This window comes from Dendrobates tinctorius, unplaced genomic scaffold (assembly GCF_039654945.1).
Source record: "Dendrobates tinctorius isolate UK_male_01 unplaced genomic scaffold, ASM3965494v1 ptg000120l, whole genome shotgun sequence".
Lineage (NCBI taxonomy): Eukaryota > Metazoa > Chordata > Amphibia > Anura > Dendrobatidae > Dendrobates > Dendrobates tinctorius.
In genome coordinates, this window is record NW_027361788.1 from 38,188,283 (window position 1) to 38,210,890 (window position 22,608).

Consider the following 22,608-nt stretch of genomic DNA (forward strand, 5'->3'; position numbering starts at 1 on the left):
TGTATGTAGTATGTATGTAGTATGCATGTAGCATGCAGTATGTATGTAGCATGCATGTAGTATATATGTAGTATGTATGTAGCATGCATGTAGTATATGTAGTATGTATGTAGCATGTATGTAGTATATATGTAGTATGTATGTAGCATGTAGTATGTATGTAGCATGTATGTAGTATGTATGTAGCATGCATGTAGCATGCATGTAGTATGTATGTAGTATGTATGTAGTATGTATGTAGCATGCAGTATGTAGCATGTATGTAGCATGTATGTAGTATGTATGTAGTATATATGTAGTATGTATGTAGCATGTAGTATGTATGTAGCATGTAGTATGTATGTAGCATGTAGTATGTATGTAGCATGCATGTAGTATATATGTAGTATGTATGTAGCATGTAGTATGTATGTAGCATGCATGTAGTATATATGTAGTATGTATGTAGCATGTAGTATGTATGTAGCATGCATGTAGTATGTATGTAGTATTTTTTTTTTTTTTTTTTAACATTTAACACATTAGCCGGATGATGGGACTACTACTGTCCCATCATTGGCTAATGTGTCAATCACTGTCATGGTAGCAGGCATCGCCAGATGGGACTTGTAGTCCCATCGGACGATGCTTGCACAGACCCCCGGACATCAGCACAGCCCCCCGGCAGGCCGGCACAGCCCCCCGGCAGGCCGGTACAGACCCCCACAGGGTGCACAGACCACCGGCAGGCCGGCACAGCCCCCCGGCAGGCCGGTACAGACCCCCACAGGGTGCACAGACCACCGGCAGGCCGGCACAGCCCCCCGGCAGGCCGGTACAGACCCCGGGCAGTCCACACAGCCCCCGGCAGGCCGGCAGAGACCCCCAGAAGGCCCGAAATGACGGCACATCATGATGCGCACACACCGCGCATCATGATGACGTCAGGCTGTCAATCAACTTTGAACTTCCGATTCCGATGCCGAATTCCGATATTGAAAAAATATCGGAAGTCGGTATCGGAATTCCGATACAGCAAGTATCGGCCGATACCCGATACTTGTGGTATCGGAATGCTCAACACTAGTCATGGTCCGGATGCATTTTGAGGCCATCCACAAGTTTCTGCATTATACCGATAATGCACTGTGTCCCGCAGGAGATGACCCCAACTTTGACCGTCTGTTCAAAGTTTGGCCGGTCATCGAACACTTCAACAAAAAGATTGCTGAAGTGTACGTGCCCCAAAGGAACATCAGCGTGGATGAGTCCCTTGGTCCATTTCAAGGGAAGGCTCGGATTCCGTCAATACCTGCCCAGTAAGAGGGCCAGGTACGGAATCAAACTCTACAAACTTTTGTGAGAGTACCTCAGGGTACACTCACAGGTTTAGAGTCTACGAAGGAAAGGACACCAGGATTGAACCCCCTGAGTTTCCCCCTGTCCTGGCACTGAGTGGGAAAATTGTGTGGGATTTGATTCAACCACTGCTGGATAAAGGTTATCACCTCTACACTGATAACTTTTATACCAGCATCCCACTCTACAAATCCCTCTCTGTGCGAGGTACCGTAGCCTGCGGTACTGTCCGCAAAAATCAGAGAGGCCTTCCGAAGACGCTTCAGATGCTCAGAAAAGGTGAGAGCAGAGCCCAATGTAGCGACCACCTGCTGGTGGTCAAAGACAAGAGGGATGTCCATCTGTTGACCACCATACACGGTGATGGCAGCACCCTCTGCACTGTATGGGATACCTCCACACAGGTCAGAAAACCGACCTGTGTAGTGGGGTACAACAAAAACATGGGGGGCGTTGATCTCTCCGATCAATACCTCCAACTGCACAATGCTCTCAGAAAGGCAAGGGCGTGGTACAAAAAGCTGGCCGTGCACATAGTACAAATGGGAATGCTCAACGCATTCCTGCTGTCACAATGTGCACACCCCACCGATACGTCGTACCTTCATTTCCAGGAGGTAGTGGTTAAGGCCCTGATGTTTGGCGCTCAGGAAGGAGCGGGTCCCAGTACTTCCGGAACTGAAGTTGCTCGTATCGTACCAGGTCAGCATTTTCCGGGGGTGGTCCCGCCAACTGGTAGAAAAGGTAAGCCGCAAAAAAGGTGCCAAGTGTGTTACAAAAAGAGAATACGCAAGGACACCATTTACCAGTGCGACACCTGCCCCGAAAAACCTGGCCTGTGTATGAAGGATTGCTTCAAATTGTACCACACCTCCATGCACTACTAATTTACATTAGTATAGTTGGGGGCACATCTAGATTTGTTCTTTGGGGGTCTAGTATACAAAATGGTGTCTCATGTGGGTTTTTTTCCTGTTTAAGCACATCAGGGGCTCTGCAAACGGAACATGACGCCAGCAGACCCATCAAAGTCTGCATTCCAAAATGTCACTACTTCCCTTTCAAGCCCCGATATGTGCCTAAACAGTTTTTTCCCACATGTGGGGTACCAGCGTACATGACGCCAGCAGACCCATCAAAGTCTGCATTCCAAAATGTCACTACTTCCCTTTCAAGCCCCGATATGTGCCTAAACAGTTTTTTCCCACATGTGGGGTACCAGCGTACTCAGGTCAAATTGGACAACATCTTTGGGGGTCCAATTTCTCCTGTTACTCTTGGGAAAATTAAAAATTGGGGACTAAAAATAATTTATGTGGAAACAAAATAGGATTTTATATTTTCACGCCCAGGCATTATAAGCTTTAGCGAAACACTTGGGGGTTCAAAGTGCTCACCACACATCTAGATAAGTTCCTTAGGTGGTCTAGTTTCCAAAATGGGGTAACTTGTGGGGGATTTCCACTGTTTAGGTACATCAGGGGCTCTGCAAACGGAACATGACGCCCGCAGACCATTCCATCAAAAGTCTGCATTCCAAAAACGTCATTACTTCCCTTTCGAGCCCTGCCGTGTGCCCAAACAGTGTTTCTCCCCCACATATGGGGTATTAGCGCACTCAGGACAAATTGGACAACAACTTTTGGGGTCCAATTTCTCCTGATACTCTTGGGAAAATAACAAATTGGGGACTAAGAGATCATTTTTGTGGAAAGAAAAATTAATATTTTTTTTTCACGCCCGGGCATTATAAGCTTTAGCGAAACACTTGGGGGTTCAAAGTGCTCACCATACATCTAGATAAGTTCCTTAGGGGGTCTAGTTTCCAAAACGGGGTCACTTGTGGGGGTTTCCACTGTTTAGGCATATCATGGGCTCTCCAAACGGAACATGGCGTCAGATTTCAATTTCAGCCAATTTTAGGTTGAAAATGTCAAACGGCGCACTTTCCCTTCCGAGCCCTGCCGTGTGCCCAAACAGTATTTCTCCCCCACATATGGGGTATCAGCGCACTCAGGACAAATTGGACAACAACTTTTTGGGTCCAATTTCTCCTGATACCCTTGGGAAAATAACAAATTGGGGACTAAATGATCATGTTTGTGGAAAAAATGATTTTTTATTTTTACGCCTGGGCGTTATAAACTTCTGTGAAGCCCTTGGGGGTTCAAAGTGCTCACCACACATCTAGATGAGTTACTTAGGGGGTCTAGTTTCCAAAATGGGGTCACTTGTGGGGGGGTTTCCACTGTTTAGGCATATCATGGGCTCTCCAAACGGAACATGGCGTCAGATTTCAATTTCAGCCAATTTTAGGTTGAAAATGTCAAACGGCGCTCTTTCCCTTCCGAGCCCTGCCGTGTGCCCAAACAGTGTTTCTCCCCCACATATGGGGTATCAGCGCACTCAGGACAAATTGGACAACAACCTTTGGGGTCCAATTTCTCCTGATACTCTTGGGAAAATAACAAATTGGGGACTAAGAGATCATTTTTGTGGAAAGAAAAATTAATATTTTTTTTTCACGCCCGGGCATTATAAGCTTTAGCGAAACACTTGGGAGGTTCAAAGTGCTCACCACACATCTAGATAAGTTCCTTAGGGGGTCTAGTTTCCAAAATGAGATCTCTTGTGGGGGGTTTCCACCAGGGCTGTGGAGTCGGAGTCGGAGTCGTGGAGTCGGTGCTCATTTTGGTGGAGTCGGAGTCGGTATAAAATGGACCGACTCCGACTCCTAAAATATATAATAAATTGGGTACAGTAATTCAATGCAGGATGTGCTGAATATTTTTTCATAGGAGTTTGGGAAAGTTATGAAATGTCCTATAAATGGCTGTTATATTCCTGATCTAAGGCTACATTCACACACAGCGTTTTTCCTGTGTTTTTTGAGGATACGTTTTTCAGCTGCAAAAGTTGATCATCTTTTTAAAAAACTGCATCACCTGAAAGGTTTTTGAGCTCATAGATAATGTTACTCAATAGCAAAAGCAGATTAGAAATCTGCTCTATCTATCCATTTATCCATATCTGTCTATCCATATCTTATCTGTACCAAAAAGAATGAAAACCGGGTAGTACACCAATATATATTCTGTTCTATCTAAATATCTTGATTATTGGATCATAAAAATGATTAAATGTCTGAGGTTCACATTGTACTACAATAAATTTTTCACTTAAATATAAACAATATGTGTGGGAGTCGGAGTCGGAGTCGTGGAGTCGGAGTCGGAGTCGGTGTAAGGGAAATTGAGGAGTCGGAGTCGCAGGTTTGGCTTACCGACTCCACAGCCCTGGTTTCCACTGTTTAGGTACATCAGGGGCTCTGCAAACGGAACATGACGCCCGCAGACCATTCCATCAAAGTCTGCATTCCAAAACGTCATTACTTCCCTTTCGAGCCCTGACGTGTGCCCAGTGTTTCTCCCCCACATATGGGGTATTAGCGCACTCAGGACAAATTGGACAACTTTTAGGGTCTAATTTCTCCTGATACCCTTGGGAAAATAAATTGGGGACTAAACGATCATGTTTGTGGAAAAAATATGATTTTTTATTTTTACGCCTGGGCGTTATAAACTTCTGTGAAGCTCTTGGGGGTTCAAAGTGCTCACCACACATCTAGATGAGTTCCTTAAGTGGATCTAGTATCCAAAATGGGGTCATTTGTGGGGGGTTTCCACTGTTTAGGCACATCATAGGCTGTGCAAACGGAACATGGCGTCCGATTTCAATATCAGCCAATTTTAGGTTGAAAATGTCAAACGGCGCTCTTTCCCTTCCGAGCCCTGCCGTGTGCCCAAACAGTGTTTCTCCCCCACATATGGGGTATCAGCGCACTCAGGATAAAATGATTTTTTTAGCCCCGAATTTTTTATTTTCCAACGGGTAACAGGAGAAATTAGACCCCCAATGTTGTTGTGCAATTTGTCCCCCATATGTTGGGGTAAACCACTGTTTGGGCACACTTCGGGGCTCGGAAGGGAGGGAGCACCGTTTGACTTTTAGAATGCAAAATTGGCTGGTATCAATGGTGGCACCATGTCGCATTTGGAGATCCCCTGATGTGCCTAAACAGTAGAAACCCCTCAATTCCAACCCTAACCCCAGCACAACACTAACCCCAAACCTAACCCTAACCCTAATTATAACCCTAATGGAAAAATGAAAATAAATATATTTTCTTTATTTTGTTATTTTTCACTAACTAAGTGGGTGATAAAGGGGGGTTTATTTACTATTTTTTTTAATTTTGATCACTGTGATAGGGTCTATCACAGTGACCAAAATGAACCAATAGGAAAAACCTTCCTATTGTTACCGGGTTCCGGCTGGCAGATCTCGGCGCACGTACTGCGCTTGCGCCCGCCATTTTTTTCCTGGAAGAAGATGGCGGTGCCCATGAGGATAAGCACGCGGGCCGAGGACCACCGGGAGGTACCGGGGGAGTTGATCACAAACCCTATTTCTCTCTCCTCTGATGTGCGATCACATCAGAGGAGAGAGAAATTAAATGGCACATCGGACTTTTTTTTGCGGTTGCTGATATACGGTTAATCATGTTCTTTAGGGTCTCGGCTACCCCCATCAGCCGAGACCCCAGAGAAAATCCGACTCTGGTGGTCGCTATACACTTTTATCACAGCACCGTTAATTGACGGCGCTGTGGTTTAAGTACCCTTAACTACCGCCGTTAAAAGATGCATCGGCGGTCGTTAAGGGGTTAAATCAGTTGTTTATGCAAAGACTCTGATCTGATGATGATCAACTGTTGGCAGGCACAGAACTTATGGCAGCAATAATCTTCTCCTCTTTGGAAAATTATTCTTCCAGATGGCTCAAACAGTCTGAAGACAATTTTATGAGACAAAATTACAGGAAGTACAAGGATTGGACTGCAGAGGACTGGGGTACAGTTATATTCTCTGATGAAGCACCCTTCAAACTGTTTAAGTGATTTGGTAGAATGATCATCTATAGATAAAAAGATGAGCACTACTATAAACAGTAAAACAGTTGCTTTTCATCCATGCAGGGGGCTCAATCACAATTTTGCCTAAGAACACTGAAATGAATAATGAATGAGATCTAAACATCCTTCAAGAGCAACTTCTCTCATCCATCTAGGAGCAATTTGGTGATGAACAATGCTTTTTCTACCATGTCATAAAATCAAAGTGATAGTCAAGTGGTTGTCATGTCGGACGCTGTTCACACCACAGCATCCGGCAGGCAGAGGTAGTTCCACCTCCAGCCACTATAGCCTCAGTGGCGCCGGCCTGATCTTCAGGCTCTCGGGGGTTAATCCTGCTGGAGACCAGGTTGGATGGTTAGTCACGCCCACGGTCTTTAAATAGTCATGCTGGCCTATGGGCGTCGCCGATTATAGCTTGTGTTTCATACCAAGTGGTTCCGGTCTCGAGTGGAGGTGTTCAAGAGAGAGAGATTCATATCTGGTGTCGTATGATCCGTCGTTATCCTTTCTCCTTCCCATATTTGTGTTTAGTTGTGCCCTGTTCACATTACTGTTTATTCCTGTGTGTGTGCGGCGCAGTGCAGTTTAAGTTCTCCCTGTCTGTCATTATTTGTGTGGGAGCTTTGGTGGTGACTTCTCACTGGGTGGCGGGTGGAGGGTTAAGTGCAGGGCTGAGCAGGAGATAAGGAAAGGTCGGAGGCTCAGGCATTTGCACCTTCAGCAAAAACCCTGGGTTGAGGGTCAGACAGGGTTTCCCCTAGTAAAGGGACACCACAGGGGCCCCGGGTATTTCAGCCTTAGTTGAACTAAGCCCCCGTGACATTATAATCGGCCCACATTTTTTCAGGAGTCCATGGATCCATTAGATTCCATAACCCGCCAGTTGGCGGCGCTGTCCATACAGGTCTCCGAGTTGAATGGGGCAGTTCAGCAGCAGGGCCTGGTAGTAGCAAAGGTGCAAACGGCATCTGCAGGTATCGGTGCAGAGCCGAAGTTTCCGCTGCCAGAACGATTTTCAGGCGATCGCAGCAAATTTGTCGTATTTCGGGAGGCCTGCAAATTATACTTCCGCATGCGGCCAATATCCTCAGGTAATGAGGCCCAGCGAGTAGGGCTGGTGTTGTCATTACTGAGTGGTGACCCCCAAGCATGGGCATTTTCCTTACCACCTGACTCTGCTACATTTCATTCAGTCGATAATGTTTTTTCTGCCCTCGGGCTCATTTACGATGACCCTGACCGACTGGCTCTAGCGGAATCTAAAATCCGCGCCCTCCGCCAGGGTGAGCGCTTGGCAGAAGACTATTGTTCGGAATTTCGCCTCTGGGCTGTAGACACACAGTGGAATGACCCAGCACTGCGGAGCCAGTTTATTCATGGGGTATCAGGGAGGGTGAAACAAGCCCTCCTGATGTATGAGACTCCGGCATCATTGGAGTCTGCCATGAGTTTGGTGATACGTATTGATCGCCGTTTTCGTCAGGGGGCACAGGAGACGCTACCTCTGGGGGAAAACAGAGGTGCAGGTGTGGTTGAAGTAGATGAGTCCCCTGAACCTATGCAGATTGCTGGTGTGGCACAGGTTCAGCCTCGCGCTCCGGGAGTCCGGAAGTCCGGAGCATGTTTCTACTGTGGTAAAGGAGGTCATATTGTTAACGTTTGCCCGGTACTACCTAAGAGGGTCACACCGGCGGAAAACTGTTAAGCTCAGAGGGTATGGAGGAGACCCAACTGAGCGTATGCATATCCTCCATGATGGTATCTCAATGTATGCTCCCTGCCAAGGTTATTGTCGCCGGCAGAGAGCTACCTATATCAGTGTTTGTGGATAGCGGTTCCGCCACCAATCTCATAGATGAGGAGTTTGCACACACCGCCGGGTTTAAGATCGAAAAACTTCCTCACCCCATACAGGTGGTGACCATTAATGCTGTTCCCCTCCCTCAAGGGGAGATTACTGAGTTTGTGGCAGAGGTGAAACTCCACATTGGGGTCCTACATTCTGAGTCGGTTACATGTAGGGTCCTCCGTAATCTCCCAGCTCAAATGGTCCTGGGTTTTCCATGGCTGTCCAGGCACAACCCGGTAATTGATTGGAAAACTCAGGACATAGTACAATGGAGTGGTTTCTGCCAAGACAATTGCTTGGCCACATGTGTGTCCGCCGTGACGCCCAGCCTGCCGGAGGCTTTGCAGGATTTCGCGGATGTTTTCTCTGAGAAGGGTTGCTCAGAACTGCCTCCACATAGAGCCTATGACTGTGCTATTAGGTTAAAACCCAGGGCCAAATTACCTAAGGCCAGGATGTTTAATATTTCTGGTCCTGAGAGACAAGCTCTGAAAGACTACATCGCGGAGAGTCTGAGCAAAGGTCACATCCGGCCTTCGTCCTCGCCTGTAGCCGCGGGGTTTTTCTTCATTAAGAAGAAAGATGGGGGGTTACGCCCGTGTCTGGATTTCCGAGAGTTAAACCAGATTACTATCCGTGATCCCTACCCAATGCCGTTGATCCCGGATTTGTTCAACCAGGTAGCGGGGGCAAAATGGTTTTCCAAGCTGGACCTCAGGGGGGCGTATAACCTCATAAGGGTCCGTCAGGGGGATGAGTGGAAGACGGCGTTTAACACTCCTGAGGGTCATTTTGAGAGTCTGGTTATGCCGTTTGGGTTGACCACCGCGCCTGCCGTTTTCCAACATTTTATTAATGATGTCTTTGCTCATGTCCTGGGGAGATTTGTGATTGTATACCTGGATGATATCCTCATTTATTCTAGCGATCGGGACACTCATTTGCAGCATGTTAGGCAGGTGTTACAGTTGCTCCGGGAGAACCAGCTCTATGCTAAGCTGGAAAAATGTTTATTTTTTGTCCAGGAGTTGCCCTTTTTGGGATATATTGTGTCCGCAGCTGGTTTTAAAATGGACACCGCTAAGGTGCAAGCGGTGTTGCAATGGGAGAGGCCGGAGAGTCTGAAAGCACTCCAGCGGTTCCTTGGGTTTGCGAATTATTATAGGAAATTTATAAAACACTTTTCGACTGTCGCCAAACCGCTCACGGACATGACAAAAAAGGGTGCCGATCTGGCGAACTGGCCTGAGGTGGCTATACGTGCATTTGAGCGTCTGAAGAATAGTTTTGCTTCAGCCCCCATTCTGGTGCAACCAGACGTGTCTAAACCTTTTGTGGTAGAGGTTGATGCGTCGGAGGTGGGAGTGGGGGCAGTACTGTCTCAAGGCTCGTCCTTGAGCGAGATGCATCCATGCGCCTACTTCTCCAAGAAGTTGTCGCCGGCCGAACGGAACTATGATATCGGCAACAGGGAGTTGTTGGCCATCAAACTGGCTTTTGAGGAATGGCGACACTTCTTGGAGGGGGCGGCTCACCAGGTCACAGTTATCACCGACCATAAGAATCTGCTCTACCTGGAGTCGGCCAAGCGTCTGTCTCCTAGGCAGGCTCGCTGGGCATTGTTTTTTACTCGTTTCAATTTTCTTGTGACGTACCGTCCCGGGGCTAAAAACACCAAGGCGGATGCTTTGTCTAGGTGTTTTCCGGGGGGAGAACCTCGGGAAGAGCCGGTACCCATCCTCCAGAAAGGGGTAGTGGTCTCGGCTCTCACGACTGAGGTAGAGGCGGAGATTGCCGAGGCCCAAGAGGAGGTACCACCAGGACTTCCCGCCAACAAATCATTTGTACCCCTGCATCTTCGGCCTAAGGTGTTGAAGGAACACCACGATTCGGTACTGGCTGGTCACCCAGGGGTGAAGGGCACCTTAGAGCTGGTATCGCGTCGTTTCTGGTGGCCCAAAATCCGGCAGGACGTGGTCTCGTACGTGGCAGCTTGCATCACGTGCGCTAGGGCTAAGTCACCCCGAACCCGTCCTGCTGGCACGCTACAGCCTCTGGGGGTACCCAATAGGCCATGGACAGAAATCTCCATGGATTTTATCACTGACTTGCCAGCCTCGGCAGGGAACACGGTCATCCTGGTGGTGGTTGACCGTTTTTCAAAGATGGCGCATTTTGTGGCGTTGTCCTCTTTGCCCAATGCTAAGACGTTGGCTCAGGTATTTGTGAAGGAGGTGGTCAGACTCCACGGAGTACCGTCTGACATAGTATCTGATAGGGGTACGCAATTTGTGGCGAGGTTTTGGAAAGCTTTTTGCTCAAGGTTGGGGATCAAGTTGTCACATTCATCGGCGTTTCATCCACAGTCTAATGGACAAACTGAGCGCATGAACCAAAATCTAGAACAGTATTTACGATGCTTTGTGTCCGACAACCAGGAGGAGTGGTCTACTTTCCTTCCTCTGGCCGAATTCGCATTAAATAATCACCGCCAAGAGTCATCAGGAGAGTCTCCATTCTTTTGTGTGTACGGTCAACATCCTCAGTTTTGTACCTTACGTCAGGGTGACTCCGGGGGTGTCCCGGAGGAGGATCAGCTAGGAGCCCAATTGTCATCAGTCTGGAGGCGGGTGAAACAGCGTTTGTTGAGCATGAGTGCCAGGTACAAACGGGTGGCTGACAGTAGACGCGTGCCAGGTCCGGACCTGTGTGTGGGTGAATGGGTGTGGTTAGCTACGAAGAACATAAAACTCAAAATCCCTTCTTTAAAACTGGGTCCAAGGTTTATTGGGCCTTTTAGGATTTCTGCCATCATTAACCCAGTAGCTTATCGGTTGGAACTTCCCGCGGTGTACAAGATACACAACGTGTTTCACAGGGCTTTATTGAAAAAGGTGGTAGGCTTGGTGGACACGACGCCGATGCCACCTCCAGTCATGGTGGATGGCGAGTTAGAGTTCGAGGTCGCCAAGGTAGTGGACTCTCGAGTAGTACGCCGTACTCTTCAGTATTTGGTGCACTGGCGGTGGTATGGTCCAGAGGAGAGGTCTTGGGTTCCAGCCTCAGACATACATGCGGATCGGCTGGTCAGTTCTTTTCACCGTCGTCATCCGGAAAAGCCGGGTCCTATGAGTCTTGAGGGCCCTGGGGTCCCTCGTAGAAGACGGGGTACTGTCATGTCGGACGCTGTTCACACCACAGCATCCGGCAGGCAGAGGTAGTTCCACCTCCAGCCACTATAGCCTCAGTGGCGCCGGCCTGATCTTCAGGCTCTCGGGGGTTAATCCTGCTGGAGACCAGGTTGGATGGTTAGTCACGCCCACGGTCTTTAAATAGTCATGCTGGCCTATGGGCGTCGCCGATTATAGCTTGTGTTTCATACCAAGTGGTTCCGGTCTGGAGTGGAGGTGTTCAAGAGAGAGAGATTCATATCTGGTGTCGTATGATCCATCGTTATCCTTTCTCCTTCCCATATTTGTGTTTAGTTGTGCCCTGTTCACATTACTGTTTATTCCTGTGTGTGTGCGGCGCAGTGCAGTTTAAGTTCTCCCTGTCTGTCATTATTTGTGTGGGAGCTTTGGTGGTGACTTCTCACTGGGTGGCGGGTGGAGGGTTAAGTGCAGGGCTGAGCAGGAGATAAGGAAAGGTCGGAGGCTCAGGCATTTGCACCTTCAGCAAAAACCCTGGGTTGAGGGTCAGACAGGGTTTCCCCTAGTAAAGGGACACCACAGGGGCCCCGGGTATTTCAGCCTTAGTTGAACTAAGCCCCCGTGACAGTGGTTCAGTGAACAACACATTGAAATGTTGGGTCTATGGCCAGGAATATCCCCCTGTGGTCAATCCTCAAAAAAAAATCACAGAAATTGTGATAAAAACCATTCACTATTTAGGTAAGAATAGGCGGTCATCAGTCAGGATTTGGCCCAGAAGCGGATATCCACCTGCCATGTCAAAGGGTATAAATCTGGATACACAAGAATCAACATTGGAAATATTGAGTCTTTGCAGAAACTTCATGTATTTGTTAATAAAACTTAAAAACCTTTATGCAACGGTTCTCATTATACTTCAGTAAGCCTAAGAACACCTGATTAAAAGATCTAAAAACGATGAAGGAGCAAATGGAAAAAAAAACAAATTTGTGTCAATCTCAAAATTTTTGGCCACAGCTCCACTTATTGCTTCTACCCCTTGGTTAGAGTGATTGGTGGTGGAGGTCTCAGAACTCAGACCCCCAAGAATGAACAGTGCTAAACAGGAACTACAACTTAAAATAATTATTTATAAATAAGCTTAGGTATTCTTTCAGAGGAGGCCCCTGTCAAATGCATGGCCAGTCTACCCTGAAATGAATGGTAGTTATAGAACTTCCAAATGCTTTTTCGCGGTATAATATTTTCATGATATCAAGAAGCAATTAGATAAACCAGTTTAGACATCATTAGAAAAAAACATGTTACTCGCACATGTAAAGGAATATTGGATGGAGCAAGAATGATAGACCGCTGACTTTATATTTCCCTTAATAACAAAAAGCTGTGAAACATCGAGAGGCCGCAGCGGAAAATAGTCCACGTTTCATGGGAAATAAATGCTTAAATGAGATGTGTGTAAACAGCCATAAATACTGCACATTATTAATAAAGTAATACTACCCATGGCACTTGAAAACATAAATACAGCTCATAAATCATTTTAGTTTTGCGTTTCGGCTGGCAGTATTTTGCTCATTCAAATGCCAAAGCAAGCTTGTATGAATGTTTTCACATGGAAGAACAACATGCCTAGATAAATATGAACCCGTACCTCAGGAGTCGGGGAGGTGACTGTCACACTGGCCATAAGGCCATTTCTCTTATACATAACTCCCCCACGGGGTGCTAGGAGATCAGCTCAGCCTCAGCTGTTGAAGGCCTGTGACAATCCAGGCTGACCTGCGCAGAAAAAGAAAAACAAATCATCAGTTAATGAAAAATCTGGTCTCTATGACAAAGAGATGCCTCTCCTGTATGCCAGCGCTGAATTTAGACCCCAGTGAAGGCAATAACTTGGCCAGTGATTTTCCCTCCCATGAAGAACATCAATCTATAAAGACCCACATACATATTAGATACCTTAGCTTTCTCCCTCGACTCCGCAATGCACAGGAACACTTGGCCGACTGCACCTGTGTTCTCTATTGTAGAGATTCTCCAAAAGAGAATTTTTTTTTATTATTCATGACTGTTTGCAAAGTTGATCTTTTATTTTAGCTGTTTTAAATAAATAACTAAAAAGTTTGCAAAAGTACAGATAGCTTGTAAGCAGCGGTTTCCTAACAGAACCAATAGGTATCCAATAGAACTGCAAAATGGGGGGTTGTTGCACCTGCCTATTGCTTGCTGCAGAACGAGTTAACAGAAAATCAGTGAGTCTGTTCTGACAAGAGTTTATTACTCTTTGTTTGTTCTTCAATACTCCTGAAGTGAGGTGATGTGCTCTGACAAAGTAAGATAAGACTTATAAATTCTCTCATCAGAAGGAGCTCATTGACAGGTTCTCAGTTAACTAATTTTGCAGCCAGCAAGAGGCAGAGCAATAATTTACCAATAAACGGCAAATGATGCAAAATTTGTAATCAAATTACAAAAATTATAAGCCAAAAATACATGCATTTAAGTAAAAAAGACTTCCCCAAAAGTGTCCAAATCAACAGTACGAGGGGCGATCCAAAAGTAATGATAATCGGTTATTTCTATTGCACACAGAAATTAAAATAAAATGTTTTCTTCTCTCTTAGGTACCCACTAGTCCAGGAAAATCACTTAAATAGGCCACGATTCCTGGGAGCTACATTCATTTGAATATGAACTGCCAAGGAGTGAACATCAAAATGGAAAAAAACGAGCTCAGAGGTGTCATCAAATACCTCTGCTTGAAAAAAATGTCTACCAAAGACATACACAGCAACTTGGTGAAAACATTGGGGGACTCTTCTCCTCCATATTCCACAGTTACACGCTGGGCCAAGGAATTTAAGCTGGGAAGAACATCGACGGAAGATGAACATCGCGAAGGACGCCCATCCACGTCCCTCAATGAAGACAACGTGAAAAAAGTTGAGGAAGTTGTGTTGGCAGATCGAAGAGTGACTATCAGGCATGTAGCTGAGGTCACAGGGATCTCATATGGCAGTATTCAAAGAATCCTTGCAAAAGAATTGCATATGAGAAAGGTCTCCGTGCGTTGGGTGCCAAAAATGTTAACCGACAAGCAAAAGAAGAAACGAGTTGACATTTCAATAGCAAATCTCGAAAAGTTCCAAGCAGACAAGGAGAATTTTTTGTCACGTTTTTTGACCATGGATGAGACCTGGATCCACCACTTTGATCCCGAAACTAAACAACTATCGATGACAAGGAAACGAGCCGACGAACCGACGCCGAAAAAATTCAAAGTGTCAAGCTCAGCAGGGAAGGTTATGGCGTCCGTTTTTTGGGACGCTGAAGGAATTATTATGGTGGACTATTTGGAGAAGGGAGCCACTATTACGGGCTCCTACTACGCAGAACAAATAAGAAGATTGCGGGAGGCTATCAAGGAGAAAAGGCGCGGCAAACTGCGGGCTGGAGTGCTGTTTCACCAAGATAACGCACCGGCTCACAAAGCTGCAGTTGCCATGGCTACCATTCAAGAAACGGGCTTTGAACTGGTGGAACACCCCCCCTATTCGCCAGATCTAGCCCCCAGTGACTTCTTTCTCTTTCCTCGGCTCAAGGAACACCTCCGGGGCAAGAAATTTGACGACAATAGCGACGTGATAACCGCTGTTGGGGAGTTTTTTGAGGGTCAAGATCAAGAATTTTTTTCGAAGGGCATTCTAAGTTTAGAAAACAGATGGACTAAATGTATAGACTTGTTAGGAGACTATGTAGAAAAAAAAAAAAATTTGACTATATTCATTGTGTTTATTATTGATTATCATTACTTTTGGATCGCCCCTCGTATATACACAGCATTACCAATTTAGTACTGATCGAGAGTTATAGCCGGTAAAATAGTCCAGAGATGAATTAAAAATTCAGGAGCATCCAAGTTAAAAAGTCCCAATAATACTTGCTAATTAAAATAATTTACATGATGTAGGAAATGTGTACTGTCCTATGCATTACACAAGTTTGTTGACTGTTTCCAATAAAAACCTGTACTATAAACCTGCAGTGAACTTTACTACAAGCTGTAACTTTGGATCGCTACAAGACAAATAAGATATTGCATTAAGAAAGGTACTCAACACTCATGTATAACATATATTATATATACACACAGGCGGACATACCGCCGATGCAGCCTGTGAAACTGCACTGGGGACCGAAGGTGGAGGGGTGCCCCTGCAGGCAGGGGCATACTGCCCATAGCGGCACAGTATGCAGCCGCAATGGGGCCACTGAGACAAGATTGAGGGTGGAAGTGAGAGGGGCTGTGAGGCCCTCCAAAGAAATGCCACCCCACACCATTACAGACCCAGTGCCAAACCGGTCATGCTGAATGATGTTGCAGGCAGCAGATCGCTCTCCACGTCTGTCACATTTGCGGAGTGTGAACCTGCTGCCTGTAACATCCTTCAGCATGACCGGTTTGGCAGTGCGTCAGTAATGGTGTGGGATGGCATTTCTTCGGAGGGCCACACAGCCATCCATGTGCTCACCAGAGGTAGCCTGAGTGCCATTAGGTACTGAGAGGAGTTCCTCAGACCCCTTGTGAGACCATATACTGGTGTGGTGGGCAATGGGTTCCTCCTAATGCAGGACAATGCCAGACCTCATGTGGCTGGAGTGTGTCAGCAGTTCCTGCAAGATGAAGACATTGAAGCTATGGAATGGCCTGCCCGTTCCCCAGACCTGAATGCGACTGAGCACATCTGGGACATCATGTCTCGCTCCATCCACCAACGTCACATTGCAACACAGACTGTCCAGGAGTTGACGGATGCTTTAGTCCAGGTCTGGGAGATCCCTCAGGAGAACCTCCGCAACCTCATCAGGAGCATGCCCAGGCGTTTTAGGGAGGTCATACAGGCACGTGGAGGCCACACACAATACTGAGCATCAGTTTTACTTGTTTCCACTTTAATTTTGTCTTGTTTTGATTTTCATTTTGACTTGTTTCCACTTTCATTTTGGGGTGTCTCTAAATCCAGGCCTCCATTGACTCAAAAATTTGATTTCCATTGATGATTTTTGTGTAATTATGTTGACAGCACATTCAACTTTGTACAGAACAAAGTATTCAATGAGAATATTTCATTCATTTAGATCTAGGATGTGTTATTTGCGTGTTCCCTTTAATTTTTTGAGCAGTGTATGTATAAGTGTGTACATATGTATGCGTGTGTACAGTATATGTATGTGTGTATGTATATGTGAATGTATGTGAATCTACAGTGGGTACGGAAAGTATTCGGACCCCTTTAAATTTTTCACTCTGTTTCATTGCGGCCATTTGGTAAATTCAAAAAAGTTCATTTTTTTCTCATTAATGTATACTCTGCACCCCATCTTGACCGAAAAAAAACAAAAACAGAAATGTAGAAATTTTTGCAAATTTATTAGTAGAATAGTAGTAGTAGTAGTAGAAGCACCCTTCTCGGTTCCAGCAGTTATCATGTAACCACGCACGAGAAGGCACTTTGCACACATGCTGTCATGTGTCAACTAGTGTGTCAGTCGTGTCTGCAGTGTTCTATTCACTGACAGCCAACACTAGTTGCCACCTTACTGCAAGACTGACTGTGCTGGGACCAGCAGATCCGCACGCTAATGGATATATATATATATATATATGAAACATACAGTATTATATGTCCCTAACTCAGTGAAAAAATATAAATATGTATTTTTTTATTTTTTTTTAAAGGTGAGTGGAGGCCCAAATAGAACTTTTTCTATAAGGTCCTATGATTTCAATGTATGGCCTGGGGCTTGCAGGGCAGTAATAATGAGGGAAATCTGGCTTGTTGCTCGTAGCCTGAGGCTCCAAGGGTCCCATGACCAGATTGTCCTCATCATAAGCAGCGTACCACTAACGAAAGGGAGCCCAGACCCATTTCATGCACAGGGGCCCCAAGCTGTCAGTGTCTGCAGCTGCACACAAACTCATATAGAGTCATTACGAACAGAGTCATCTATTTTAAGTGTTTATTTCTGCTAATGCTTATGATTATGGCTTACAGCCAATGAAAAACCAAAAGTCAATATCTCAGTAAATTAGAATAATTAACAAAAAAAACACCTGCAAAGGCTTCCTAAGCATTTAAAAAGGTTCTTTAGTCTGTTTCAGTAGGCTCCACAATCATGGGGAAGACTGCTGACTTGACAGATGCTCCAGAAGGCAGTCACTGACACAATCCACAAAAAGGGTAAGCCACAAAAGGTCATTTCTAAAGAAGTTGGTTGTTCACAGAGGGCTGTATCAAAGCATATTAATGGAAAGTTGAGTGGAAAGAAAAAGTGTGGTAGAAAAAGCTTCACAAGCAACCGGGATAAACGCAGCCTTGAAAAGATTGTAAAAAAAAGTCATTCAAAACTTTGGGGGAGATTCACAAGGAGTGGAATGCTGCTGAAGTAATTGCTTCAAGAGCCACCACACACAGATGTATCCAGGACATGGGCTACAAGTGTCGCATTCTGTGTGTCAAACCACTCATGACCAATAGACAACGCCAGAAGCGTCTTACCTGGGCCAAGGAGAAAAAGATCTGGACTGTTGCTCAGTGGTCCAAAGTGCTGTTTTCAGATGAAAGCAAATTTTGCATTTCAATTGGAAAACAAGGTCCCAAAGTCCAGAGGAAAAGTAGAGAGGCACACAATCCAAGCTCATTGAGGTCTAGTGTGAAGATTCCACAATCAGTAATGGTTTGGGGAGCTACGTCATCTGCTGGTGTAGGTCCACTGCGTTTTATCAAAACCAGAGTCAGTGCAGCCGTCTACCAGGAAATTTTAGAGCACTTCAGTATGGAGTAGGAAGGAAGCCCACACCATACTGGGGGTCCCAACAGGGGGCAGAGAGCCAAAAGTAGGTGGGGCGTCCAAGGCCCAAAGTGGCGGGGGAGGTAGGGCCCAAGGTCCCAACAGGTGATGTTTGCTGGAGGTGCCATGGCCTAGGCTATATAGCTGCCCATTGCCCCTGACCCCGGTGCAGATGAACTGCACCATAGGACGCCGATGTTCATATTATGCGTATCCGGCCTGCAGTGTGAACTGCCCCCGCAGCGAGGGGACCCAAGCGTGTCCCGTGAAGGTGAGCGAGAGGAAGGTAACTGCACTGCTAGACTCCGGGAGTTTAGTGACCCTTGTGAGGGCCACCCATCCTCTCCAACTGGCCCCGGGAAAAAAAGTCAGCGTTCGGTGTATATATGGTGATACTAAGGAGTACCCTATGGTTAAGAGTGGACAATGAAATGAGCCACGGTACCGTGTCTCATGAGGTCGGCGCTGTTTGGGACTTGTTGCACCCTATTATTATAGGCCAGTGAGAATTTTAGGTCTGCCCAAAATAGGGACCCAACTCTGAAAGAAGCCTTTAAAAATGTCACTGTCATTAATGGGGTTGCACAGAAGCCCGGGGTTGACACAAGATTTCCCTATTTTATGATGAGTGGGGAGTTGTATTGGGTCAAGAAAGTGATGGAGCTGGTGGAACAGTTAATAGTGCCGGGCCCTGTGAGGCAGTGACCGGTGTTACATGCGAGGGTCGCTATGTGTCTCCCAGGTTGCGCACCGAAGTGGCCTACGGCCAGGTCTTCCAAGTGGCCTACGGCCACAGGATGCTTGCAAAAATCCAGCAGCAGAGGGTTGGGTGTGTCAGTTTTGGTTTACAAGCGTGCAGAGGCTCAGCCTGTGTGAATCAACACGAGCCAAGTGGAGCCAAAAGGCCTGGCACCGCAGCTTACACGGCGGTGTAGTCGCCCACGACAACCGGTCTCAGACGGTCTTGTTTTCCCAGCTGCGATCCGGAGGACATCTTTTAGTTCAAGTTGTAAGGTTTCTTTGGACATTAAAAGACATTTGTTTTGAACTTTTCTGTGGTCACCGCCTGTCATACTGCAACAACCCCACTGCACTACAGCCCCTACAGACATCTAGGGGTGGAAAAAATGCAGAAACGGATCGTGCATAAGTTCTATTGGCCCAAGTTTCACCAGGAAATATTAATCTATTGCATTTCCTGCCTTACGTGTCAGTTAACTGCCCCCATCTCTCACTTTTGGAGTCCCCTCTGTAATGATTGGGTCACCTAGGAGGAAAGCAAGACCAAGCTAAGCCACAGAAAACCAGAGAGGTTGGTAACTAAGCGGATTGCAGACCCCTGATCCTATCCACACAACTAGCAGTAGCCGTGGAGCGTACCTACGATGATCCTAGACGCCTTGACACAGCCGGAGAACTAAATAAGCCTAAAGCAAGAAAGGGGAAATCTAAACTGCCCCAGAGCAGACCCCAAAGGAATAGATAGCCCCCAAACATATATTGTCAGTGAGACAAGATGAAAACACAAACGCAGGTAGGAAAATAGACTGAGAAAATGATGGGGCCCACACTAAATAGACAGGACAGGAAAGGAAAGACACTGTCTGCAATCACGCAAAAAAACCTGCAAAAAATGCCCCACACGTCTGATAGAAAAATATTGAAGTCACTTGACGTTGCCCCACTATATCAGCACTCTGGTATATTCTGAAAGCAGAGCAAAAAGAGGCCAATCTAATAAAGGACAAAAACAAACTGGCACAAGCAGTAACATAAGGATGGAAATTCAGCACAGCCCCAGCCGGAGCTGGCTGAACACACTGAAATAGAGAACACCAGATCAAATGTGAACAATAGCAAAAGAACACTTAGCTGAGCATGCAGGGAGTGAGCTGGAAACTAAGACCTCAGGAGGCAGGAAAAATCACCAGCATGGATAGAGGGAATCGGCTGTCTTAAATCCAGTCAGAAACTCCAGATCTCCAGTCATCCTCCTCATTATCAGGTGGCAGGCCTCTGTTAACTAGATCAGCTCCGTTACCTCTAGTAACCACCAGAGGGAGCCTGGAAAGAGCTCCACTACCTTCACTAGTAACCATAGGTAGGCCAGAAAGTGAATTCACAACACCCCTCATGCCATGGCCCATTATTGAAGTGCCGCTCAAGAGAATTGCTATAGACTTGGTCGGTCCCCTGGTAAAATCTGCTCGTGGGCATCAATACATATTGGTCATCCTGGACTATGCTACACACTATTCTGAAGCAATTGCCCCTGAGAAATTCCTTCGCAAAGAGTACAGCCCGAGAATTGGTGCATGTCTTTTCCCAGACAGGTTTACCAAAAGGAGATCCTGACTGACCAGGGAAAACCATTTATGAGTAAGGTGATAAGGTAGGTATGCAAGGTCCTGCAAGTCTCCCAGCTGAGGACTTCAGTGTACCATCCTCAGACAGATAGCCCTGTTGAAAGGTTTAATAAAACACTGAAGAGCATGCTGAGGAAAGCCACAGAAAAGGACGGTAGAGACTGGGACTGTCTCTTACCGTATCTGTTGTTCTTCATCTGTGAGGTTCCACAGGTCTCTACGGGGATCTCACCATTCCAACATTTGTATGGCCAACATCCATGAGGTCTATTGGATATCGCCAAGGAAACCTCGGAAGCCGAAGTCCCACCCCACAGAAGCGTCATTGAGCATGTAGCACTGATGCAGCAGAGTATTGCGAAAGTGATGCCCATCGTAAAAGGACATCTCCTCCAGGTACACAAAGCTCAGGCCAGGGTCTACAACCAGTCAACTGGAGTGAGGCAGTTCTATACGTGAGACTGAGGTCTTGTGCTAATTCCTACTGTGGAGAGCAAGTTCATGGCATAATGGCAAGGGCCATATGAGGTGGTGGAGAAGCTTGGTGATGTAAATTATAAGATTCATCAACCAGGAAGACGGAAACCATATCAGGTCTACCATGTCAACCTCATCAAGCAATGGTAAGACAAGGAGCCAGCTGAAACTCCGTACTTGTTGGACCAGCCAGAAGGGAGGTTGGACGTGTCACCATAGCGGAGATGCTGTCAAAGGGCAAGAAACAGCAGTGCTTGGAGTTGCTTCAGAAGAACAGGGACCTGTTTTCGGAATTACCAGGGTGCACTAGAGTCGTAGAACACGAAGCTCTGATGGAGCCACATGTGCAGTAAACATAAAGCCATATCGAATTCTGGAGGCCCGTCGAGAAATTATCTCCACGGAGGTGAAGCGTATGTTAAAACTCGGGGTCATTGAGAAATCCAAGAGTGGTTGATCAAGCCCGATTGTCCTGGCCTCAAGGCCCGATGGTGAATAGAGGGGTTCTGCAACGACTATTGGAAATTGAATGAGCTCTCCAAGTTCGACACATATCCCATGCAAAGCATCGATGAGCTAATCGAGAGACTTGGGCCTGCCACGTACATAACCACCTTGGATTTGACGAAGGGATATTGGCAGAACGCCATGGTACAGGAAGCCAAGGAGAAGACAGAATTTTCTACGCCAGACGGTTGTTTCCATTATGTCCGGATTCCGTTTGGACTGCAGGGGACCCGGAGAGCTATGGACAGAATCCTTGCACCCCATAAGTGGCATACCTGGACGATATTTTCTTCAGTCTGGACTGGGAGAGTCATCTGGAAAAGGTCTGGGGGGGGGGGTGTTTATGCTCCAAGGAAGGCAGGGTTTTCAATAAACCTGAAGAAATGTGCCTTGGGGAAAGAAAAGGTCAAATACCTGGGATTTGTAGTGGGTAGAGGCGAAATCAAACCCCAAATCAGTAAAGTAGAGGCAATTCAAACATAGCCAAGAACGCTGTCAAAAAAACAAGTTAGAGCCTTCCTGGGGATTGTGGGAAACTACAGTAGGTTCATCCCCATCTTCGCCATGATGGCAGCGCCCCTGAATGACCTCCTTAAGGTGGACAAAATCGGTAATGGTCAAATTGTCTGAAGAGGCAGAGACAGCCTTACAAAAAATGAAAGGGACTCTTTGTAAACAACTGGTTCTGGTGGCCCCCAACTTTAAGAAAGAGTTTATACTCCAAACGGATGCCTCAGATGTCGGTTTAGGAGCAGTCCTTTTCCAGGAGATATACGGGGACGGGAACCCTGTTCTCTGCCTGAGTAGGAAGCTATCCTCATGTGAGAGGAATTATTCGGTCGTAGAGGACACATTACGGTACTATCTGGTAGGAAGTAAGTTTAGACTGGTGTCCGACCATGTCCCACTCAGATGAATAAGGGAAACCAAGGAAAAAATATTAAGGTCAACTGATGGTCCTTAGCCCTACAAGATTTCATCTTCCATGTAGAGCATAGAGCAGGGAAGTTACATGGTTGTCTGGTAGTAGAAAGTGCCAAGCCCTACTGCTTTAAGCAGAGAGGGGAGGTATGTAGTGTGGCTAAT

At 46.4% G+C, this 22,608-nt stretch overlaps 1 protein-coding gene across 9 annotated transcripts in view; it reads right to left on the bottom strand.

The window, feature by feature from the left end:
- RALGPS1 (Ral GEF with PH domain and SH3 binding motif 1) overlaps positions 1–22,608 on the bottom strand; it is a 1,264,350-nt gene that overhangs the window by 1,011,495 nt on the left and 230,247 nt on the right. For all 9 annotated transcript variants that reach the window (XM_073541171.1, XM_073541175.1, XM_073541174.1 and 6 more), the window contains one exon: positions 12,972–13,099. In XM_073541171.1, coding sequence (XP_073397272.1) covers positions 12,972–13,028 — 57 coding nt within the window. In that variant the 5' untranslated portion in view covers positions 13,029–13,099. The remainder of the gene's footprint in view (positions 1–12,971; positions 13,100–22,608) is intronic.